The 25,860-nt window shown below is 41.4% G+C and overlaps 2 protein-coding genes across 2 annotated transcripts in view; both read left to right on the forward strand.

The window, feature by feature from the left end:
• The first annotated feature begins 683 nt into the window (after positions 1-683).
• PPP2CA (protein phosphatase 2 catalytic subunit alpha) lies at positions 684-24,839 on the forward strand. Its single transcript, XM_073355581.1, has 7 exons — positions 684-1,032; positions 18,586-18,795; positions 20,883-21,056; positions 21,283-21,372; positions 21,852-22,013; positions 22,562-22,680; positions 24,100-24,839. Exons 1-7 carry the CDS (start codon positions 931-933, stop codon positions 24,170-24,172), a joined length of 930 nt encoding a protein of 309 aa, XP_073211682.1. The 5' UTR covers positions 684-930; the 3' UTR covers positions 24,173-24,839.
• The window catches only part of VDAC1 (voltage dependent anion channel 1), a 351,958-nt gene continuing 327,233 nt past the window's right edge, over positions 1,136-25,860 (forward strand). Inside the window, exon 1 of the mRNA XM_073355584.1 lies at positions 1,136-1,140. The gene's annotated coding sequence lies outside the window, so the exon portion shown is untranslated. The remainder of the gene's footprint in view (positions 1,141-25,860) is intronic.

A 25,860-nucleotide genomic window follows, 5' to 3' on the forward strand; every position in this document is an offset into this window, starting at 1 on the left:
ATGGGTGTTTATCACTTCAAAAGGTTTTCTCTCCCCCCACCCCACTCTCCTGCTGGTAACAGCTTATCTGAAGTGATCGCTCTCCTTACAGTGTGGATGATAATCAAGGTGGGCCATTTCCACCTTGCTATCCTACGGGCCAGGTGAGGAACAGACACCAACGTACGGGCTCCCTGGAGCGGCTGTGGAGGGAGTACCCTGCTGGGGGAGGGCGGAGTTGGGCCGGTTGCCTGGAGTCAGGGGCGGCACCCTCTCGCGAGGGACGCCTAACACCGCTCTAGTCTGGATCCCGGACTCCGCGTGGGAGCCCGACTACAGCACCTCCAGCTGTACTGCGCATGCTCTGATCGTCTCCAGTCGCTCAGTTCTGGCACCTTCACCCGTCGCTTCGTTATGGGTGCTGCGCATGCGTCCCTCTGCTCTCCTCTTCCTTTTGCTCCAGCGGTGCACATGCGTCCTTCCATTCGTCCGCACCTCGGTGTGAGCATTGCGCATGCGCTAATCCTGACATCGCTACGGCGTTGAAGTAAGCGTGCGCTGATATTTCGGGCTTCGTCCCTGTGCTACGATCATTACGCATGCGCTGTCTCTTTTCGGCCGGCCCCGCCCTCTCACTGTAGGTATCACGCATGCGCTGCCTTCCCGTCCACTTCTGTGCATGCGCTGCGTTACCCCTCCCCCTCCGAAATGAAAGCAGAGGGGGTGACGTCAGGGCGCGGCGGCCATTACACGGAGGGGAGCGGAGAACGAGTGAACGCTGGAAGCGCTGCCGGGAGCCGGACTCGAGCTGTGGAAGCTGCTAGCGCCTCCCGCCGCCGCGCCTCCCCTGTGTCCTGTGAGGCCGCGGCCGCTGCCTGGAGCGGATCGTAGGGGGTGGCGTGGCAGAGCCCAGCGGCAGGAGCCGGTGAGGAGAGCGAGCGGTCGGTCGGTATGGAGGAGAAGGTCTTCACCAAGGAGCTGGACCAGTGGGTGGAGCAGCTCAACGAGTGCAAGCAGCTGTCCGAGGGGCAGGTGAAGAGCCTCTGCGAGAAGGTGAGTGGAGGTGGGGGCCGGGGAGGCAGGGAAGAGCGAACCTCTGCGGTGAGGCGAGACCTGGGAGAGGGAGTCTGGGCTGGGGGCGCGAAGCGGAGGGGGCGAGCAAATGGAGCGCCTCTGACCGGGTGAGGGGAAGGAGGGGGCTGGGGAACAGCTTGGGGGGGGGGGTTGGCCTCTCCGAGGGGCAGCTACGGGAGTCCCTGTGGAGCACGGCAGAGTCGGGGAAGCGGTGTTGGTCGCGGGGGGGGGCTCCGTGGATGAATCTCCTCCGGCGGGGCCGATGTTTTCTAGCGCCGCTGCGGCTGCCTGAAGCTGTCTCACCCCGCGGGGATAGCGGGTCCAGGAGCTCCGGGGCGGGCGGGCGGGCGCGGGGTATCCTCCTCCCGGGCAGCTCTGCGCCCCCTGTCGCTCCGCTCGGAGACTGACTCCTTCGGCTGCTCTTCGCTGCCGCCTAAAATGGCGCCTCTCGCCGTGATCCTCCGGGCGAAGCGACTCCTGTGTACATCAGCCATCCTCGGCGCTCAGGGTATTTCGCTCTCGGTGTCATCGCCTACCTCTCATTGGCTCCGTGCTAGACGTACGAAGGCAAAAAATCCGAAAAGCCACCTTTGCACGTCGTCCAAACGCTAGCCCTCTTCTCCCCAGTGCCCCAGCCCCGCTTTCCATTTTAAAAACGTGTTTGAAATATCTTTGGAATTGCTCAATTGTATGTCCAGAAGATGGGAGCGTTGTGGCCACAAATTTGTGTCTTCTGGGTTATGATGCTAATCTCCAACCCATTCTGTAATCGTTGCCATGTTGGAGCACCTGGGAACAAGATGCCAGTCCCCTTGGGGCAGTTAATACATGTTTGTTTTTCTTGTAACAGTCTGTCAAAATAGCAGGAATTATAATGGAAGTGGAAATTTTATTTTAAGGTGGTAATGTAACTGTTCCCATCCCCCAAAAGTAATTTGAATTTGGGATTTTCTGACTCCTTCATTGCATTCATTTTTATTTTTAACTTCATTATGTGTTTGGAATGGCCTTTAAAATGTAGCTGGGAATTAGATTAATTTGAGGTATTGGTTTCTGGTTGTAGGAGTTTCTAAATTTTGTCTAAAGTAAACTTAAATTTAAGAAGTAACAAATTTACTTCTTGTTTTGTAACTGGAGTTGTTATGGGTGTTGAGGATTGGATGTTATAATCTATTTTGCAGGTTGTTCCTATGCTCATGGTTTTCATAAGTTTAGAAAAGCCCTGCAAAATTTACCTAGAGAATAATCATTTAATACTCTACTTTAAAAAAAAAACAAAACAAAAAAAAAAACCTAGTGGTTGGACAGGTACATTTTCATGACAGTTTTGTAAAGTTGTTAGAGGATGTACAATTTCTTGCTTTTTATTTCCCCTTCAAAGTGTGCATTAATGCCAGAAGGTGAAAAATTTATGCTAGTGCAAATTATTTTGGTTTTTCTTAAACCAGTCTATTTCAGTGCAGTGGCTTTCTGACGTGTTGTCACCAAAATCTTACATGTGTGCAAATACAGTAACTCCTCACTTAACGTTATAGTTATGTTCCTGAAAAATGCAACTTTAAGTGAAATGATGTTAAACTAATCCAATTTTCCCATAAGATTGAATGTAAATGTGGGGGGTTAGGTTCCAAGGAAATTTTTGGGGGGCAGACAAGGCATTATATACTGAACTGTACTGTGGTTGGGAGGTGCCCCTAGCTTACTCCACACAGGCACAGCCCACTGCAGACGGTGAGGCAGGCAAGGATGCTAGGAAGCATCTTTGGGCAGCGGCAGCTTCTCCCCAGAAGAACAGGCACCGACTTTGCTGGGGGATGCTCCAGGCCCACTTCTTCCCACCCCCACTCTACGTCCTCCCCGGAGCACACCGTGTCCCCGCTCTTCCCCCTCCCTCCCAGTGCTTCCTGAGGAGCAGTGGTGCTCCTTCCTCTCAGAAAGTCCTAAGCGCTGCCAAACAGTTGTTTGGCGGCAGGGGTAGTGCTGGGAGGGAGGAGGAGGTGGCAGAGAAGAGGAACTTGTGCAATGCTCCCTTTACACACAACTTTAAACGAGCATGTTCCCTAATGGAGCAGTGACGTAACTTCGAAACAATGTTAAGTGAGGAGTTACTGTAGGTAACTCTTAAGTAAATGGAAACCTGCACAATGGTAAGATCACTTGGAGCAATTAATGATGAGGCATTCTCATTCCTGGGTTTTAGAAACACTTTTTGTGTAGGTCACAGTACCCTCTGCTTTAATACCGACCTGCCTTTCACAAATGGCGTTCTAATTTTGAATACTGATCAAGTTATGTTGACTTACTATCAAAAAGTTTTTATGGCTTAGCATAAGGATGTGCATGTAATTCTAGTGTGGGGGAAATATTTGCGGAGTGTGAGAGACATCACTGATCACCTACTGTAAATACTCTTACTTTATCACTAATACTGAAGAACTACAGTGTGTTGTTTGAATCTGCTTCTTTCCAGAGGATTCTTTGTGATCTTGATAGTCACTGAAAAGAACTTTAATGTGCACTTGTCTATTAATGTACTGAGTCCAAACTTTACAACTGTGAAGTATTCCAACGCTTTAATTTTGTTCAAATAATGGCACATATTTAATTCTCTGAATTATAATGTTTCAAATAGGTAATAAGACATATGTGCAAAAATTAATTTTAGTCATATGATGCTTGAACACAATATACTAATCTTTTTCTTAAATTAATCTTCCAAGTGATATATAAAGTGGTATCCTGGTAAGTGAGTTGATGCCTGTACCTATGCTTTAATACTTGTTAAAATAATGCATAATGTTTTACAAATACACAAGACTAGTTAAATTAAACACCATGACAGTACCTGAGTTTATCCATCTTGCTGCCAAATGGAATCCACATCCCTGAGTTAAATGCCCAAGCTTCCCTGTATGATGCATGGGGAGAGCTAGGTGCCTAAGAATGGAATCCATAGAAGCCGGCAAGTTGAGCATAGAAATGCCATACCTCCCCCGGCATGAGTCCCACTCCTCAAAGGGAGTTATTTGCCAAACTCATTTTTGGGGCTCACAGCCATGAACTCTCTCCTAGAGTTAAACACCCTAAGCCAGGGGTGGGCAAACTACGGCCCTACAGCCATTTTAATCTGGCCCTTGATCTCCCACTGGGGAGTGGGGTCTGGGGCTTTCCCTGCTCTGGCGCTCCAGCCAGGGAGCAGGGATGGGGGGCTGCTCTGCGTGGCTCCCAGAAGCAGCGGCCTTTCCCCCCTCCTGCTCCTATGCATTGGGGCAGCCAGGGGACTGCACGCTGCCCCAGCAGCTCCCATTGGCCGGAAACTGCAGCCAGTGGGAGCTGCAGGGGTGGCACCTGCTGAAGGGGCAGTGTGTAGCAGAGCCACCTGGCTGCATAGGAGTGGGGGGGCATGCTGCTTTTTCTGGGAGCCACTTGAGGTAGGCGCCACCCAGAGCCTTCACCCCTGAGTCCCAGCCCCCGTCCCAGTCCTGGTCCCACCCTGGAGCACCCTTCTACACCCCAAACCCCTCATCGCTAGCCTGACCCCAGAACCTGTACCCCCAGCCTGGGCCCCAACCCCCTGCTTCAGCCCTGATCCCCCTCCTACCCTCTGAACCCCTCGGTCCCACCCTACTACACCCCAAACCCCCTAGCTCCACACCAGAGCCTGCACCCCCACCTGGAGCCCACACTCCCCCACTCAGCCTGGAGCCCCCTCCCGCACCCTGAACTCCTCATTTCTGGCCACACTCCGGAGCCTGCACCCCCAGCCAGAGACCTCTCCCACACCCCAACCCCAATTTTGTGAGCATTCATGGCCCACCATACAATTTCTATACCCAGATGTGGCCCTTGGGCCAAAAAGTTTGCTCACCCTTGCCCGTAGCCATTTCTTGCCTCCTCCCTCAAAAAAACAAACTGAGGAGGAGATGGTAGTGCCCCCTTATAACCTTTAGCCTGGTGGTTAGCGCCCTCACGATGTGGTGGACAATAGGTTCAGATCTCCTTCCCATCTGATTTGTACCAGAGATTTGAACCTGTCTCCTGCCTCTCAGCAGAATGCCCTAGCCACTGGGCTAAGTGGTATTCTGGGGTTGGTATTTCAGTATCTTCCATTGAAGCTGTTCCACTATAGATAAATTAAATATTAATTGGGCCGGAGAAAGTGACTATAGTTCAGTGGGTAGGCCATTCTCCTGTTGGGTGGGAGATATGGGTGCAAATCAGAGGAAGGAATTGAACTCAGGTCTCCCGCATCCTTGCAGAGTGCTATAACCACTTTTTTAAAGGTTATATGGGGTGAGCACCATTATCTTTCTGTGGGGTTCTGTATGGGGCCTGATCCAGTAGATGTGCTTTAAGGCTAATTCTAATAATGCCTACTGGGTTGGGCCCCTCAGGGAAGGTAGTGGTGGGAGAACACCTCCTTTAAGGTCCTGCTGGGGCTTTAGGCATGAGAGAGTCATCTGGAGTCAGGACTGAAGCAATATTTCCCTGTTTGCTGGTAGGTTTTTAGGTGCTGCTGGGACTTCACGAAAATAAACGTATGGACCTATGGTATTAGGCGGAGCTGCTGAATGGGTGTTTTGAGGATCTAAATTTTGGACTTAGGTGGCCAGAGTGGCAGTTAGATACATTATTTCTTCCTTTATGGATCTTTCCCACAGTGCTTATGTATAATGGTGATGAAATACCTCTTATACTGCTGGTAGGAAAGATGACATGCTCAAAAAGGTACTCAGTACATGTTGATGTAGTCCTGTTGGAAAGAATACTGTGTTAACATGCACTACGAATCTTTTAGAGTGCATCAACAGGGCCTACATAAGTCAGGTAGAATTCTTCCGTCGACCTAACGCTGTCTACATGGCTGGGGTTTGATTGGCTTAACTGTGTTGCTCAGGGGTGTGGATTTTCCCTATGTCTGAGTGACTTAGCTGGGTCTACCCAACTTTTTAGTATAGACCAGGCCCTACTGACTCTAAAGGTAGTTTCAGTGAGAGATTGGAGTGGAAATGAAGCTTCCTGGTGGTTCCAAGACATGAAAAGAAGGCTGGAGAGGGAGGGAATAATTGAAAATTGAATGGGATTAAGGGAGGGTTTATTAACAAAATGGGATGCTTGAAAGTGGGAGCTGAATTAAATAATAATTTAATTATGTCCCTTTTAAAGGGGAATGGTAGTATTGACTGTATAGTATGTTTTACAGACTTCTTTTAGTGCTGTGGTTAGAAAAATCAGTTTAGAATGGATTCTTGTATATTTTGTCCATAGCTTATATCTGATAAGGATCTTCAGACTTTGAACTCTGCCATCCAAGAAGTTGTATGCATTGTAAATTGGAGCTAGTGAAATAGAAATAAGCCTAAGAGTTCTGTTCTTTCCTTCTTCAGCTCTCCTGGTTAAGAATACATGTCTGTTTGCATTATTCCATGCTGTAATATGATGACTCTGATCTAGTTGCTCCATTAATATACCACTTCATAGTATTGTGCCTGGTCATATGGCTAATGGTGACTATGCTATAACTTGGCAAAATGTCCACTGGATGTGTGAAAGAAATAACTCCTTGAGTAGTACCAGCTTCAAAAAAAAAGTTTAAATTAAAAATACAACTTCAGTAATGAATGGTGATCAGATTTTTTTCAACAGTTGATATTTATTCTGAGATGAGTGGTTTCTTAGTGTATAACTGACACATTTTACAGATGTTGCTTTGCATAAGTATTCCATAGGCTTGAATTCTTAACAATATATTAAAAATTTGGACACATCACTTAAACCATAGGTTGTTGCTTTTTGGATGGCTATGCTGCTAATGTTAATTTTGATAACATTGCGTTGGGTGAAAATTCCTTAATGTGTTTATGTATTGAGGGCAGTATAAATCCCCCATGATCAGGTTTAGACCAGCTCTTACGTGAGTATGCAATGAAGGGGAAAGCAAGGCATAAATTAAGTTCTGGAACATGAGCTGATTTTCATACTCCTTGGTGTCCACAGTGCGTTACTGGGAGAAGGGGCAATGGTCTGGTTGCCCCCTGGCCTGTCGCAGACAAAGTATGCTGAAAAGAGATGTTGCAGGGGTGTGTTGTGTAGCTTCAGGAGGTAGGATGCCACCTTATAGATACATTAAGGGCTGAATTATAATACTATAGTTTCTAGAAACACCAGTCAGTATCTTGTTTATATGACAACTAGCACAAAATAGGTACGGTCCCTGCCCTGGAGATCTTACGGTTTATAATTTGGCTACTCTTTAGGTTTTTTTTTTTTAAGGGGGGAGTCCATTATGTAGGAAAATCTTTTCTTAAAGGGTAGTTGTAACTGCTTTTGTTCTACCTCTGTATTTCTGTTGCTAGCAAAATTAACTAGTAATGAATAGGTACAGTTAAACCAGTACTGAACATGGATTAACTGCAGGTGTGGCAAGAGCAAACCGCATTCAGCACTCTTTCAGAAACTTTGGTTCAAACCTGCTCTTACCATAGTTTCGGAAACAGTTTGGAACACTCTGTCCTTGGCAACACTTCTACTTAACCCATGTTCAGCACTTGTCAGCAATAGATAACTTTCCTAGTGTAAACAGGTTTATAAAGCCATATGAACTCAATTGAACATACTTTTGTAATTAATGGCATAATTTACTTGTTACAAACTTTTTCATTGAGTCAACTCTTCATAGCAATCTAAATTTGAAACCTAATGTGTACTTCTAGTTTAGTTTCTGACACTATTTACAATTGAGAACAAACCTAGAAAGCAGGTAATTTATGCCCATTGTTAGACCTCTGAACTTGACTGTCCACTCAGCTTTAATTGAAGTGGTGGTGGTGTAGGTTGAAAGCACAATCCGTAGCAACAAAGCTTGCTTATGGATCCTGAAGGCTAATTTAATTTGATTCAGGAATGCCAGGCCACACAACTTGTATCTTAACTTTATGCAAAACTGGGTAGCTCATCAAATTGTCTGAGAGCTCTGTAAAAATGAGCTTGCTTTGTTTGAACTTACTGCAGGCAGCTGAAAAATTGTGCTAAAGGGGCAGCCGGGGATTCCTTAGTGTAGGTGGCAAGCCAGCTTTACGTTCTTTCCCTTCTTGTGGGGCTCACTACAAGAGCACACCTTGAGCTTTGGAAGCTTGGGGGAGTCTGTTTAGCTATTTCAAGAGAAATGGAAAAGGTGATTGAGCGCTATCCTTGCCTCTGCCCCCTTGAGCTTGGTACAGCTGAGGACTGAGTCATTGATGTGGAGGGCATACTGTCACAGCTTGCACTTTTAAATAACTGTTGGTGCTTTGTGGAAACCATTTGATAACTAAAAATGTCCTGCTTTATTCGGCACTGGTGAGGCCTCAGATGGAGTACTGTGTCCAGTTCTGGGTGCCTCACTTTAAGATCTGGACAAATTGGCAAGAGTCCAGAGGAGAGTGCACACACACACAAAATTAAAGGTTTAGAAAACCTGATCTGTGAGGACAGGTTTAAAAAAAGTGGGCATGTTTAGTCTTGAGAAAAAAAGCCTATGGGGGTACCTGATAAGTCTTCAAATATTGTATAGGCTGTTATAAAGAGGACGGTGATCATGTTCTCCATGTCCGCTGAAGGTAGGCAGTAGGACATAAATCTGCTTAATCTGCAGCAAGGAAGATTGAGGGTAGATGCTAGGAAAAGCTTTCTAACTGTAAGGGTATTTAAGTTCTGGGAGTTTTACAAACTGGTTGGACAAACATCTGTTAGAGGTGGTCTTGGTTTACTTGGTCCTGCCTCAGTCCAGGGCTGGATTTGATGATTTTTCGAGATCCCTTCCAGCTCTGTATTCCTATGATTAAACACTTTTTTACGAAAACTATCTTTTCACTCTTTAAAGTAATCTTAGTTCTTATGAAAAATAGTGGTTGCTAATATAATGCTGAAATCCTATATCCACAGAACAGGTATGTGACAGCCAGCAGCAGTGTTGGCTTACCCACAATGTCCTTGCCATGTACTTCAACCCTGATCTTGGGTGTGAGTTATTGTGCTTCAAGCATTTAACAGGCAGGACTGAACTGCTGATTCCAGTGGCCATATTACCAAATCAGTGTTCTGCTGAGAACTAACCTTAGGGCTCATCTACATATGACAGTTGCACTGGTTGAACTAAAGGTTTGACTTTTAACTAGTAAAATTGTGTGGAAATGCTTATTCTGATTTACTTAAGGTGAATTAGGAATTGGTTTAAGATAAATAAAAATAAGCCATCTTAAACTGAAAAAAGCATCCATGCAGAGGTTTGCAGTGATTTAACTAAATGTTTAAAAGTCGACTTAAGTTGAAGCAATATAACACTTTCATGTAGACAAGACCTGAATAGTTGGCTTCATGTACTACCAATCTGTTTTTGAACCAGTCATCTAAGGATGAAGGGGTTGTTTACTTAATTACCTGAGCCATCCATTCTGTTGTGACTCTTGTGTTAAGATTTCATAAACTTGAGTTCAAGGATGGGGAAAAGCAGCATGACCTTTGCATGGTGGAAAACATAGTGACAGTTGCTTCAGAGGAGCCTGTTCTATTGACATTTCTGGACAGGTCAGCTGTTGATGTTAAGGGAATGTGTTTCTTCCCACCCCCACCCAAAGTCTTTAATTTAGTCTAGTAACTAAAATGAATATTTTAGCAGGATGATGATGTTTCTGTGATTTCCAGAAGGGGAGGAGACAGAAATACATTAAAACTATTTGCAACCTGGATTAAATCTATTGCTTGGAGTTAAAAATAAAGGGTGGAGAGTGCTTTGGCAGAATTGAGCTTGAAAGCACTGTAGAAGCTTTTTTCCTTCAGAGGGGGGAAAGTCTTCCAAAGCATGAGGAGTGAAAAATAAATTGCCTACCTATATTGTAGAGTATATTCGCTTGATTTTATTTTCTAGTTAACATTCTTATGAATGAGTTGTTTGTTAACCTTGCTTCTATCAGTGCAGTCAGGTTGGTTCAGTCGTGCCCTCTGTTACTCAAGCAAGTAGCAATCTGTGGGCAGGGAAGTGTTTGTATCCTTCAAGACTGAGGATTGCTACTCACTTCAGGCAGCTCTATATTTTGTTACCGTGCCTTCAATTGGAATGGTCAGCCTCTGGGTAAAGCTTTTGAACTCCAGTAGTGGTTCAGTTTACTCATATTTAAAGTTAACCTACTATCCATATCCTTTTTACAGCTTTTGTTTTTGTTTTCACCCTAACAATAAAACCATAGGTTGCATGTAACTGTTTTGATCCTCTTTGGCACCTTTCTCCATGTCCCTGGCAATCATTAAAAGAAAGGGCAGCAAGTACACTGGATGGCTGTACTGTGTATTGTTGTACCAATAAAATAAAAACGAGCAGGATCTTATTAAAGGGAAAGGCAAAATACCACATTTATTGTGAATACAGAAAGAATTATAGTAAGCAGTTAGTTATAGCTATAACATTCCATTCAATCTCATATTTATTCACACATTCATTCATACACACACACACACCCACACCCACACCCACACACACAGGTTCTGCAAGGTTGTTATCATAGTTACCAGCCTTAGAGTTGCTCATGCCAAGCCACTGGCCAGGTGGCCTGGACATGAGGAGGGAGCAGGGCCTTGTCAGATGCTCATCTGATGCTCCTGGAAGTTGGTTTGCAGAATCAGACCCCAAAGTTCTCACTTTTTAGAGTCTATTTTTATAGGAATTTCTTATGTCAGTCTATGGGAATTGCTTCATCATGCTGTTGCTGAATCAATCAGCAGATAGCACATTCCTGATGGCTCCAAGATGTTATCTTGTTCTTTGGTTCTCCCGTCCTTGAGGCTGTTGGGTGGATTCCAGTCTGCCCTCGGGGGGGGGGGGGGTGTCTCGTCTGGTTATTTCCACTTGACACCTTCTTCAGCCGATGGACACTGGATTCTTAGGCTGGCACCTCCCTGATCATTCAGTTATTATCCACACCAAGCATCCATCCACATACATCCTCTATCTCTATTTTAATAACAATTGTTAATACAACAAAAGGGCGGGGAGTCTCTGGCTGTTGTTTCTGTTGTTAGAGTATTGCTTTGAGTCTCTCTCTCTGTGAATTGCTTTGAGAACAGACTCTGTCTTAGAATGTACTAACACAATTAGCAGCTTGCAAGTTTCACACATAGAGGGAGAGAAACAGTACCAAAAACCAAGAGACCTCTTAATTAGTAATACCCTGGAATTTAAACTCTGGGGAATCAAACTCATTTGTGATTTTAATACAGAACTTCTTTAATATGATCCAACAGTATCGATAGCATGTGTATTGAAGGGCCAGGCTTGCATTGTTTCATTAAGCCCTAAATATTCACCATAGCTGGAACTGAGAACATCTGGAAGTTCAGGAAGCTCACAATATCAAGGAGAGGCCAGAACAGAGTATTTTCAGTTCCAAGTAGTAGCCTGGCCAAATTGCTATTCCTCCCTCTGGATGGGCGTCTACTTCCAACTTAAAAGCTAAAATATGAACTAAAAGGCAAAAACCCCCTGGGGAGAGCCTTATCTCTTGATCTGACTCCTGCACATACCCACAACTTTCTCATCAGCAGTTTCTAAGGTTCAACATAGGTCACAATTGGCTTGTTAGGCTAAATGGCAGAAGAGGCCAACATCTGCATTCTAAGAATGTTCATAGAAGTGCAATTTTTTCAACGGACTCAGGTATTTATTATGTAGTCAAAAGATCCTCACAGCTTTTAAAATCCCCCTGATCAAAACTTACTCTTCCTTTCTCCTCTCCCACCCCCTGTGCTGAAACGTACAAATAAGGAATCTTTGCACACAAAGAAAAGAAATAATGTCCATCAGTGAATGGCCTTGCTTGGAATTGTGGTCTAGTACCAGGACCTGAAGCTGTGAGCCAAGGCCAGTCTTTATTCCATTCAGCTGATCATTTTGGCTTTAGTCATATCCTGTGTAGCCAATCTAGGGGAGGAAGTTGGAGGAATGGGTGGTGTCTTCAGCCTGGTCAGAGCATCCTCTTTCCTGGTGACTGAAAACAGCACATTATAGAAGAGCTGTTACTGCTGAAACCAGTCTCCATCTTGCAAGACATGCCAGTTTAACATGCTGGGGGCATCCAGGGGAGCAAAAGCAGCTCAAAGATTTGGTCTCCTAAAGGAGAAAAAAAACAAATATGCTAAACTGCTACACATGGAACAGGCCTACAGAGGAAATATCTTATTACTACTCAATGTATGCAACTTGGGGTTTGTGCTTGCATGAATAGCTCTGACTTCTGTGCAAAGATTGGGTATGCATGTTGACTTGAAATCATGTCTGTTAGGGATCTAAGAGGCTGTGATTTCTTCAGAATAAGATGATGTATGCAGATCATTTTAAATAAAACTTAAGATCCAAGCTCCTAGTTGATGTTTCTGTTACCTGTTGTTTCTTCGTGGCGTACACTGTGCTGTATGGGGTTTTTTGGGTTTTCTGCATCTACAAAATTCAAAGTAGTTCCTGCATTATTCTGTTTCATATTTGTATTGGGCATTTAGTCTTCAAGTTTCTCAGAGCAGGGATCCTATTTTGTCTGCAACGTTTGAGCTGTTGTAAAGTGCTACACTTACTAAATGATGATATAACTGATCAAATGCATTGGCTAGGAACTTCTGACTGGAAAACCATGAAAGGACCTGCAGAAGGAAATCCAGGAATGATTGAAAAATGATTGTGCCTGACTGGAGCACTCTGGCAGTGTAAAAAGGCTGAAAAACAGGTGAATCTAGGGAAATTCTCAGATGGCCAGAAAAGAGAAGCTCTGCTGGAGCAAGGCTGATATACACCTATGTCAAATTCATGTGGCCCCAGCATAGAGAGGTGGTAAATGGGGCAAAGCTGGAATGCAGTGTGCCCCAGCTATGCCCAGCTGATGTATTTTTAGAGGAGCTCCTGGGTGTTTTGGACTTTGGCAGGGCTATATCTGCTGAAAATCTACCCTGAGAATCAGGAAGCTGTAAGAAATGCATGCCAGTATGTATACATACACATGATCCTTCCACACCCATGTCTGTTGCATCAAGTAGAAATTCTGTGTACCAAAGAATGTGGGCCACAGCCTATGACTCTTGCTAAGTGAAACTATCTAGCTGCTTTTTAATAGCGGTGGCAGGTGCAGTTGACCCATCTTAAAACCAAATTGACTATTGGTAATAGTTACTGAAGGTCAGTAGACCCATAATTTGCTCTGTGCCTTAAAAAAATGACCTCCAACAAAATATTTGCACTGTGTATTTAAAATGATTGTTTTTGCAGAAAAGTGATCTGTATTCAAAAGCAAATCTAAAGAATAGTACTTCATATTTTTGTCTTCTTCCTAGGTACTGAGAGCTCATTACAAACTGCATAGAGTAGGGTGAGCAATAATCCAATAGTGTGTTAAAAAATACCATGTTAAATTTTCCTCTGATCATACTTGTACTACAGCATGTTGCAAACCAAATTCCTATTTTTGACTAAACCAATTTTGAGTCTCTTCCATTTGTAGTCTGAGGGCTTACTCTGTCATTGTCAAATTGCTTTTGAGAAAACTGGCTGGGTAAGCAGACAACTCAAATGCCAATTGTAAATGAACTTTAGTCACAGTATGACTAATCTGAAGTGTATTTGATAAGTGCTGCTTATGTCTTGAGCTTTTGGATTGCCCTGCTGAGTAAAACGGGTGGAATTCTCCATTAACAGCCTACATTACATCATGTTTTGGTGACTTCTCCCTCTGCCTCTTCTCTTTAAAGTGGAAATACAAATTTTTCTGTAGCAGTGTACTTCTGTCCAAGACTATTGCTTCAGCATAGGTTTTTCATAAAATCTGTGTTCATCTTGAAATCTTTAATTCTTTTCATATTCTTGAAATCTGTACCTCTGTGTTGTGGCTTTAAGACTGGAAAACATAGCTATTGTTAAAGTATGGGTATGTGCTCTTAAGATTAAACAAATATGGGTCTTTGAAAAGCTGACTAAGGGTGAGTTTAATATTTGAAAGTGATTTTTATCTCAAAGATAGGGACAACAAAGAGGTATGTGCAACTTTGATGTAAAGTGATGTTAACCTTGGATGAAAAGTTCTTAGCAGGATCTTCTTTGTAGCACTTGTGCTATTTTTGCGTAAAACTGCTTACACATTCTATTACAGCTGAAATTATTCCTAAGGACATTTAGTGGCAAATTTGTGCACCTTGACACATTTTTGTTCTTACAATGTTAACTTTAAACTCTAGTCAGGAAAAGAGATGTTTAACATAATGGTGAAGGTAATGTTTTTGAGAGTGAGGTTAGCAAGGCTTGATGGAAATATGCTCTCTTTTTAATGAAGAAATCCAGTTAGTAGAGAGACACCATAGGGAGTGTTTGAACTAATAACATTCTCAATACTCAAATTAACAATTGTGACAACTTCCTTGAGTTTGATCCTATGTTTGTTGTGCATGATTATGCATAATCAGTTACTTTTGGAAAAGACAAGTGAGCCACTTCTGAATGAATTTTTTTTTGTCATATTAAACATTTCATATTAAAGAACTGAATTAAATATGAAAACAATATTTGGCAACTAGCATTTTTGAAACATTGACTAAAATCTGTGCTCTGAGTTAAAGTAACTTAAGCCAGAATTCTGTCCTAAAGTTCCCATACCAGTAAGTAGCCACCGCCAGCCTTGTGTGACTTTAGTCTTGGACACAGCATGAGTAGATGCCACCAGCTGACCCAGGTTTCTTTTATGTCAGTTTGAATGTCTGCAAACTGGATTAATTTCATGATATGGATGTGTTATTTTCTAAGGACAAAGAATTCTGTCCCTCAGGTGAGCTTTGTGTATTCCGGGATACCTATCACCTTTTTGCCTTTAACTACTTTCCAGGTTTAGATGAGATCTGGTGAGTTAGATCTTCCTTTAATATTTAGTTAAAGTTTAATCCTCTCTGGCATTGCTTTGTTTAAAACTCTGTTTTATAGGTAATCAGCTGGATGGTGACTAACCTGAAATGTTATCTCAATGTTCCTGGATATTATCCAGTCTAGCAGCTATGGTAACAATGTGGAAACTTGGATATACAGAAGCATATTTCATATCAATGTTTCTGAATATAAACAGTACATTAAATGAAGGTTGTTGACTTGAGAAAATGTCTCTAGTTCCCTAAACTTTAAATCTAATGCTCTTTAAATGGACACAAATTAGTTCTACCTACCATGCTTTCAGAAGACTTCTTTGTGCTTGACAAAATAAAGTAAACTGGCACATGGGTCTAGATTGTCAGATTTTCTGTTTAGGACTTCAAACTGACCCTAAAGTGTAGGTGAGCTATTAGAGTTGAAACAGACTGTTCACGGACAACTTGAAGTATAAACTAATATAATTATATTTATATTTTAAGTAATCCGTGAACAGAGTTGAAACAGAGCTGGTGTACAGATATGTCACCGCTAGTTAGGCTATTCTTGTAAGCCTATTTATTGTTTCAGAACTGTAAAGCAAGATACAGATTGTTCATTGTAGCTCTACATTTCTGATTAGTTGTAGTGATGCATCATATTAAATAAGTATATTGGAGCTACAGAAGTTAAACTGAAATATCAGGGAGGTCTTTTGTAGAGAAGTATCTTGTTTATATTGCACATATCCCCTTGGCTTGGGAAGTAAAAAAAATTTTTTGGCATATATCCTGTGCCCAAAATGAGGACAAACTATGACAGCTGGCAGCAAGATCTCATTAAACTAATGCAAGGAATTGAATGCTTTAAGATTTTCTGTGCTATATTTTACTACTTTTCATATGAACTGATGTCTTCTTGTATGAAGCCTTTATGTAGGGCATACAAATGGCAGACCTAATACCTATGATACTGACATAACATTCTGTTCCTCCTAGTTTCCATACAGTAATGCTGCTTTTTTAAATTTTATTTTATTATTTTTGATGGAGAAGGAATCATTCCTTTATTTCACTGTGGGGTATTGCTTGACATCCTTTCCCCTAAGAGATCAGAGTAATGCATTTCTATTTAAATAGTCTCCACTGTGGAAAGAGTTGGGTTTTCCCCTCACAACCAGGAAGGAAACATAGAATTCTGGGTCATATTTTTTTAAATTTTAGGTCTGTAGCCAAGAATCTTTGTCCTGTGCAGTACATTAGATCTAAAGTATAAAGCGGAGAACCTAGATCTACCTTCATCTGTCTTTATTGCCACTGAGTAATTGAATGTGGAGGTTTTGGAGGGGGGATCTGAAAATTGTTTAACATATTTACACACTGCACAAAATTTAAAAGAATACTGTGTCAAGAGAGTAGGATATTGTTTTCTATGATGCTCAGAAAAGTTTGGGGGTGGCTTTAGTTTTTGGTATTGGCAAAGGGATGCATTTCTTTTGGGGGGGGGGACAAAAAGGGTAGAGATTACTTTAAAGTTAGAGAGGGTTATGAATTTATCTGCTAAGCCCAGCAACCATTAACACCAAGTAGCTGCCCCAGTCTCCCACAGCATCCAACAATGATTGATTAAGCTTAATGTTTCTGCTAAATGATGAGTAATAAAGTGACAATTACAGTATGAATATTTTAGTGTATCTGCACTAACCCATTGAGATAAATAGTTTGTGTTTCTCTGAGCTATTGTTCTAGGCTGTCTGTGGACATTGCTCTGCACCATGTAAAGGTCTCCAGTGGCACACTTACTTGCATGATGTCAGTCTTAATATTTCACAGTAGTCAATTGAAAACTTCTCCTTTGATCATTGTGGTGGTATACGTAGTGATTGAGTGGGATGAAGCCAATGATGTTACATGACAGGGAATCACTTTTCAGAATCTTCTTTTGAGCTCGTGACTTAAATTGGAAATTAAGCCAGAAATAAGTCTTTGATTCCAGTTTCCCCTAGTTGTAAGTAATATTGGGATTGATTAAATCAATCCGTTATCACAAATTTGGTGTGTTTCCATAAACTACTTCTAAAAACTAAAGTATTACATTTTGCAGAACACGTTAGAGTATATTTCTAGTTAGAAATCTTTCTAAATGCAAAAAAAAATTGTTCTTGAATCTGCAGGCAGTCTGAAACAATGATGTGTTACCCATTTATGTTGATATATCTCTGAAACCCGATAATGACATCAGAAATGTTAGAGAGCTTTTTCATGGCTCATGATCTCTGTAGAAAAAGGTGGTGTGTTTTACCCAGTATCTGGATTTGTTTAGAAAGACGTCTGACAGGAAAATGGTTGCAAATTGTAAAGGTTGAACCAATTGACTTTTTTCAAATATTTGATTTTTATGTCTTCAACATAGGAGTACAGGAGGGTGTGGAAGTAGATTAATTCTAAATGCATTGGAAGATCTGTGGGATGAATAAAATCTTGTGTATAGCGGAACCATTTTGACTTAAATATTAGAGTGAATAGTTTTGTGTTCAGTGAATTTATTCTAAATTCCTTGATATCCATAAAGATTTTTCCAAATTAGACACAACTTAGATTTTCAGTGGCCATAGTATGGTAGCCTTGTTGTGAGAAATAGTGTTAATATGATATGCTTTTAACTTGACCCACGTTTTATTTCTTTAGAAAGCCACCAACCTTCTCACTTCTAGGGTAGTACTAAAATAAAACTGCTTTTTTTAAAAATTGCCAAAGCATTCCAAGAAGGTTCAAGTCGATAATAAACAGGAATCGATTAATTCACTAGTGCAGGGGTTCTCAAACTTCATTGTACCGTGACCCACTTCTGACAACAAAAATTACTATATGACCACGGGAGGAGGGACAAAGCCTGAGCATCACTGCCCCGGTGAGGGGTCCAAAGGAGAAGCCCAAGGGCTTCCACCCCAGGGAGGTGACCTATAACTTGAGACCCGCCACCCAGGGCTGAAGCGCAGGCTTCAGCTTTCGGCCTGAGCTCCAGCATGTCTAAGCCAGCCTGGCAACCCCATTAAAATGGGGTCACGACCCACTTTTGGGGTCACGACCCAGAGCTTGAGAACTGTTACACTAGTGACATTGTCTTCACGGGGGCAGAATACATGAGCTACTTACCAGTGCGAATCAATACTGAACAATTTGAAAGCAACAAGGGAAGAATACCGTCTCAGAATCTTGAAATTACACTGCATGTTAGGCAGAATCCAGACTCCTTGATACTAGACCAGTAATAGCAGTGATAATGCTGCTATACTTGTAAAAGGTGCTATGGTATAGTAGGACCAATTAGTTTTCAGGCATAAACTGCTGGAACAGGCTTAATGTCTGCTTTCAAACCCCCCCTCCCACCCCCCACAACAACACAGTATTAAGCAGAATGACATACTTTGAGTTGAGTTATTTTAAAACTACTTTAAAAATAGTAAAGCAAGAATATGCACTTAACAAAATATTTGGGGTAAGACAGATCAGCCTTGAAAAGGCCTCGCAAAAGTACTTGAAGGGAGCATACAGTAAATGATCTGGGAATGGTAGAGCAGAGCTTTAATATCATGGCTGTTTGTAGACAATTTCTTAACTATTCTATTCCAGGCTAAAGAAATTTTGACAAAAGAATCCAATGTACAAGAAGTGCGATGTCCGGTCACAGTCTGTGGAGATGTCCATGGGCAATTTCACGACCTCATGGAACTCTTCAGAATTGGAGGCAAATCACCAGACACAAATTACTTGTTTATGGGGGACTATGTTGACAGAGGATATTACTCAGTTGAAACAGTCACACTGCTTGTAGCTCTTAAGGTAACATTTCCCCCCCTCAAGTTTATTCTGTATTTATGACTATATTTAACTTACTAAAACTGTTTTTATAATGTATACTTTTTGTGCTCTCTACATCTAACACTCTTGATAGATGTTACCTCTGTTTTATAGATGTAGAAACTGACACTGACTAAATGACTTTCTTAAAACCACAGTTTGTCACCAGCAGAGCTGGAACTCCTGAATCCCAGTTCTTTGCTCAGACTAGACTATTCTGCCTCAGCAAAAGTTGTGATTTCTAAGAATATTTTCTTGAAAACCAGTGCTGTATTAATTAATTAGAGTAACTTGCACTTCATGTTTGAAAGGGTTGGTTTTATAATTGTCAGTTTTCTCAAGTGTGTGGGTCTTGCACTGCTGGGCAACGGCTGGGGATGAATTAAGAGGGTTGGAGAGACTATCTACAGGTAGAGGAGAAAACTTGAGGTGTTTCAGGCCTGACTAAAGTATCTTTAGGCTCTCCCTTTTAAGTTTAATAAAAAGAAAAGGAGTACTTGTGGCACCTTAGAGACTAACAAATTTATTTGAGCTAAACTTTCGTGAGTTTCAGCTCACTTCATCGGATGCATTCAGTGGAAAATACAGTGGGGAGATTTATATACATAGAGAACATGAAACAATGGGTGTTGCCATACGCACTGTATTGAGAGTGATCACTTAAGATGAGCTATTACCAGCAGGAAAGCCGGGCGGGGGGGGGGGGGGTCACTCTCACAGATCTTGGGAGACAGGCCAGCCCTTGCTTACAGACAGCCCCCCCAACTTGAAGCAAATACTCACCAGCAATCACACACCACACAACAGAACTACTAACCCAGGAACCTATCCTTGCAACAAAGCCCATTGCAAACTGTGTCCACATATGTATTCAGGGGATACCATCATAGGGCCTAATCACATCAGCTCACTATCAGAGGCTCATTCACCTGCACATCTACCAATGTGGTATATGCCATCATGTGCCAGCAATACCTCTCTGCCATGTACATTAGCCAAACTGGACAGTCTCTCTACGTAAAAGAATAAATGGGCACAAATCGGACGTCAAGAATTATAACATTCAAAAACCAGTCGGAGAACACTTCAGTCTCTCTGGTCACTCGATTACAGACCTAAAAGTTGCAATTCTTCAACAAAAAAACTTCAAAACCAGACTCCAGCGAGAGACTGCTGAATTGGAATTAATTTGCAAACTGGATACAATTAACTTAAGGCTTGAATAGAGACTGAGAGTGGATGCGTCATTACACAAAGTAAAACTATTTCCCCATGTTTATTTTCCCCTGCCTCCCCCCCTCCTCAGACGTTCTTGTCAACTGCTGGAAATGGCCCACCTTGATTATAACTACAAAAGGTGTTGTCCCCATCTCTTCTCCCCCCCCCCCCCCCCCCGCGCTCTCCTGCTGGTGATAGCTCACCTTAAGTGATCACTCTGGTTACAGTGTGTATGGTAACACCCATTGTTTCATGTTCTCTATGTATATAAATCTCCCCACTGTATTTTCCACTGAATGCATCCGATGAAGTGAGCTGTAGCTCACAAAAGGTTATGCTCAGATAAATTGGTTAGTCTCTAAGGTGCCACAAGTACTCCTTTTTCTTTTTGCGAATACAGACTAACACGGCTACTACTCTGAAACTTTTGAAGTTTAATGAGTCAGGGTTAAACTAATTGGTTATAAATCTTCTGAAAATAGTATACTAAACTGAAAGCTACTAGGAGAAAGCAACTGAGAGCAGATAAAAGCTTATGTGAAATCCATGAATGGTAGTGGCCACAGACCTTATCTCAGCTCAGTTTGGGCCCATAGTAGGTCTTTGGCAGCTCAAGGTCTTTTATTAATACATTTTCTGCTTAAATGTTTTTACTCTTAGCTTTCTGCAGATTACGTCTGAAGAAATAGAACTGGTCTAGATAACTCTCTTCTGTTGGGCATTTCATGAAAAATATAATCTAGCCCTGTTCTCCCTTGGTTCTGACTTTTCCTTCTGGGAAGACTGACTTTTTTTTTTTTTTAAGGGAGGGAGTGATACTTGATAGTCATAATAAATGCTTTGTGTTGTAGGTCCGTTACCGTGAACGCATCACAATTCTTCGGGGGAACCATGAAAGCAGGCAGATAACACAAGTATATGGTTTCTACGATGAATGTTTAAGGAAATATGGAAATGCAAATGTTTGGAAGTACTTCACAGACCTTTTTGACTATCTTCCTCTAACTGCCTTGGTGGATGGTCAGGTATGTTGAAATTAGTCAGACAGTTTTTAAAAAAAGCTGGGTTTTTTGTTTCTTTTAAGAGTTGCTTTCAAGAGGTGTAGAGTCGAGATTAAATCTCAGAGCTCTTTCCTTACTGCTCATTTCTCTGTTGCAGTCTTGCTGCCTATTATATTTTACTAGCATGTTTATTAATATAAAATACTCGCAAATCAATTGGATGATTCTAACAGATGTACAACTCTTCCAGATCTTTTGCCTACATGGTGGCCTCTCACCATCCATAGATACACTGGATCACATCAGAGCACTTGATCGCCTGCAAGAAGTGCCCCACGAGGTATTGATAGATCTATTATCAAAATGTGCTGTTTGGACACAAGTCTTTCCATTTCAGCATACTTTCTTTATATCCTTGTGTACTTATATAAACAGTTCAAGAATGAAGTTCATGACAGACGCATGTTATTCATAGTGTGACGATGTCTGTGTCCCTGCAGACTGTCTGAAGGAAGGTAGTGGTACGCATACATTATTCTTGCCCGTGGTTTAGAGAATAAATTGGAGAAGGAGATCATACTACCATGCTGTCATAGCAAGCCCTTTTAATCTGAGGTCTCCAGTCTCTTCTTAGAGCAATTCCATTCCTCACGAAGATTCTTCACTTACTGTAATCAGTTGCCAGGGTTTCCCAAGTGTCAACTATGCGGTTAGTACATTTAAGTGAACACTTGAGTCTGATAGATATACACACAGATAGATAGATATCCCCCATAGGTCATATGGCTGAAAACTCATGACTTTAAAAATGTGTTACAGGGTCCGATGTGTGATTTGCTGTGGTCAGATCCAGATGATCGTGGTGGTTGGGGCATTTCTCCTCGTGGTGCCGGTTATACATTTGGGCAAGATATTTCAGAAACTTTTAATCATGCCAATGGCCTTACGTTGGTTTCAAGAGCGCATCAGCTGGTAATGGAGGTAAGTATTGTGCAGTTTTGTTTTAAATACCCACAATTTGAGCAGTTGATACTTAGATGCCATTATCCTAGTGCTTCTGTTTCAGAATGGGCTTCTATGGCAATACGCCGTCCTCCTCCGATAGGAGAAAGTAAAGACACCCAGAAGCTTCATCCTGAAATTGGAAGAGCATTAAACTTCTGTGTAATAGCTAATGTATCTAAAGTCAAATGCATTGCAACTACTAATCTTCTGCCTTGCTTTTGAGAATTCATTGCAGTTTTACAAAATTAAGATTTTTGCAGTTGACATGAGTAAATGTCACACAATAAAATCAATTACCTATTTGTCTGTTGCTGAATCTGTATTGATTAACTACTTCTTCTGATTCCTCACTGCTTAGATTTTAATGTCCTTAGATGTTCTACCTAGAAGGGTTCAATGAGCCATAATCTGTGAACCACTGAGACTGTCTAGTTCTTACAGCTGCATACAGAGAGAAAAAACAATGGATGTTTGAAGGACACCTTAATAAAGACTTATTTGATTTTTGTATTTTCCCTCTTTAGGGGTACAACTGGTGCCATGATCGGAATGTAGTAACAATTTTCAGTGCTCCAAACTATTGTTACCGTTGTGGCAACCAGGCTGCAATCATGGAACTTGATGATACCCTAAAATACTCCTTGTAAGTATTTAAATATCAGATTCTCATTAAGCAATGTAGTTAAGAAAACAGTTGTAAAAATAGATCCCTTTATATTGCTGTGGGGGAGAGGAGTATGGTAACTGTTAAGACTAATATCAAATGCCAAATCTAAAAAGGGCATAGTGAATGGTGGCTGTCCAGGCATCAAGTAGAGTTAATTCTTAACTGCAATTCTGAAACTCTTTAAAGATAAAATTAAACTTCAGTAGCTCTACAGAGCTGTACAAATAGAAAGCACTTATATGAATGTTGAATATTAAGACTAGATAATTTGAATGTGGAAGGAGAAGGATTGTTAAACACTGATTCCGGAAGTTACATTTCAGACATGACTGAATTAAACACTTCATATTGCAGCCTCTCTCTCTATATAAAAAACGTGACTTGATATTTACTATTTTAAACTATTTTTTTTGTTTGGTTGGTTTTTGGAATATTAGCCCTTTTTCTTATAAAGCTGTCGTTGAAGCTCAGCTCAGATCTCTTCTCTGATAGTTCTAAATTCAGAAAGTATATTTCTTCCAATGTTTGCCCCACATCAGAGGTTATTAGAGTTCTTCATACGTTTGATTTCTGTAGGGTGGGGTTATACATTGAAAGCATTTAGTTATAACAGTGGTTTTCAACCCGGGGTCTGTGGACTATATATCAGGGGTCTGCAAAAGGTGACTCTGACAGTAAAGCTTCAGATCCAAGAAGAGGCATTCCAGTTTTCTGCTCAATCAAAAGTATGTGAATACCCCCACTTACAGGTCAAAATCCAGAAGTGGGTGGTGTTACCAGAGAAGCCCACAGGTTAGCGCCCTTCCTCATGTTGCATCAAATGCCGTGCTGAGCATACACAACATTTATAGTTCAATTCTGTTCAGTCAGTCTAAGACTTCCATGGTAGGGATCCGTGAACCATAGGTTGAATTTCCAACCTCTGTTCAAAATTTATTAGGGGTCCCCAAAATGAAAAAATGTTGAAAAGCACTGAATGCTTGGAATATGAAAGACAAGTGAGAACCTGGAAGTGTGGCATACTGCAGCAATGATGTTGGTACCTTGTAGACTTCCTAAATGCACCCTGATTTGTGGGTATTGTAGAGAATACATTTTAGTGGCAGCCTTGGATTTTTTTCACCAGTCGTCAGTTCATATTGACTGTAGAAAAAACCCATTTAAGCTATGGGCTCCAACTTTGGGTTTAATATTGAAGAAAAGGGTACTTGAATATAATGTAAAAACACTTCAGAAGACCTTCATAGCTTGAATAAGCAATTCTTTAAGAAACACACACACCACCAGTCCCAGAATTCTTATGGGGAAGACAGCTAATCTGGTATACATATGGTAATTATGAATTCAAGTCAACAAAATCTGTAGCAATTTGAATAAAAACGTGTTTTCTTTCAGCTTGCAGTTTGATCCAGCACCACGCAGAGGTGAACCACATGTTACTCGTCGCACCCCAGACTACTTCCTGTAAAGATTTTACACTTGTACAGTATTGCCATGAACCATATGTTGACCTAAAGGAAATGGGAAGAGCAACAGTAACTCCAAAGTGTCAGAAAATATTTAACATTCAAACTCGTTTTCACATGGACCAAAAGATGTGCCATAATAAAATACAAAGCCTCTTGTCAACAACCGTGACCACTTTAGAATGAACCAGTTCATTGCATGCTGAAGCAACATTGTCGGTCAAGAAACCCGTTTCTGGCATAGCACTATTTGTAGTTACTTTTGCTTTCTCTGAGAGACTGCAAATATTAAGATGTAGACATTAACACCTCGTGAATACATTTAACTTTCCATTTAGCTATAGCTTTATTCAGCATGACTGTAGATAAGGATAGCAGCAAACAATCATTGAAGCTTAATGAACATTTTTAAAATAAGTACCAAGCCCGCCTCTTATTTGTGTTCTGAATCTGTTCTGATTTGTTTTTTCAGGGAATACTGTTTAATTTAATTGTATTGATTTTTGTCTCACTCATTTTTTCCTTCCCCATTCTGCCTCTCCTTCATTGTCCCTTGTAATTGTCCAAGCATAGTGAGTTATTTTGAACAGAACTGTTTTTTTCTGTAAAATGATGTTACTGCAGGAGAACACTGCAGTGTTTTTTCATAATAAACTTGTGAACTAAGTATCTCAGGTCAACTCTGTGCTGGTTTTCGTAAAAGGTTGATTAGCATGATGTGTTTTAAGTAGCATCAGGGTAGAAGCATGTTCTGCAGTGCTCTTTAATCCATAAATAGAGAGGGGTTATTGAGCCATGCTTTAGTTCAATGTCAGTTTTTTGGGGGTTTTTTTTGCTTTGCAGTTTAATAGGGATTTTTACAAGTAGCTTGTACTCTGAATTGCTTTTGCTCTCCTTCCTGTCCCATGTTTGTAAACACTGGTCTATGGAGTGAACTTGCTACCTGATCTTAACTGACAACATTCCCTGCTGTCTCACCAGTCCTTCCTTGTTATGTAAATAGGCATGTTGGATTTTCTGTTTCAAGGAGGTGCAAGGCAGCCTGTGCAGAAGCATGTGAACAGAGCAGGTAACTTGGTGACATTCTATCTGCAAATACACAAAAGCAGCTCTCACGTAAAGTCAATGGGTGCTGCATAAATAGATCTAAGCACAGAATCTGAACTAAAATAGTTTTTTGCTTTTCTCCCTTTGCATAATCATCCAGATCTTTCTCTAAGGCCTTTCTCTAGTTTCTCTGCATAATCTGTCCTGATTTTAATTACTTGGAAAACCAAGGAGAATGTAATGTGTTTCAAGATTCCATGAACATGTTAGAATTGGTCTTCATAATGGGGTGGTTTAATTGAAAATTGGTGAGCTACATGGCATCATTAACCATTTAAAAAACCTGTTCAAAAGATTCCAAAGGAAGAAGTGCTTGCCTATTTAAAAATGTAAATATCGCTATTAAGTTACCTTCCTACAAGTTTGACAAATAGAAGCAATTGGACAGTTGTGTTACTTAGCACCAGAGAAACTGACAATTCCCATAAACAAAACTTAGATTAATTTTGAAGCTGAGTTGTCACTTGCTTTGGCAGAGTAAGTAATGTAAGAAATGAGCTGCACACCACATTTAAGGTGGTAGGAATTACCGTGTGTTTCAGTTACATACAGACAAACTATGACTTCCTGTTTCTCCTTTCAT

This window comes from Lepidochelys kempii, chromosome 8 (assembly GCF_965140265.1).
Source record: "Lepidochelys kempii isolate rLepKem1 chromosome 8, rLepKem1.hap2, whole genome shotgun sequence".
Lineage (NCBI taxonomy): Eukaryota > Metazoa > Chordata > Testudines > Cheloniidae > Lepidochelys > Lepidochelys kempii.

Excerpts from the sequence above, each read along its gene's own strand:
- PPP2CA (XM_073355581.1), top strand. The coding sequence starts at position 931 with ATGGAGGAGAAGGTCTTCACCAAGGAGCTGGACCAGTGGGTGGAGCAG. Across the intron at positions 18,796-20,882 it reads CACTGCTTGTAGCTCTTAAG|GTCCGTTACCGTGAACGCAT; the intron begins GTAACATTTCCC and ends TTTGTGTTGTAG. Across the intron at positions 21,373-21,851 it reads TGCAAGAAGTGCCCCACGAG|GGTCCGATGTGTGATTTGCT; the intron begins GTATTGATAGAT and ends AATGTGTTACAG.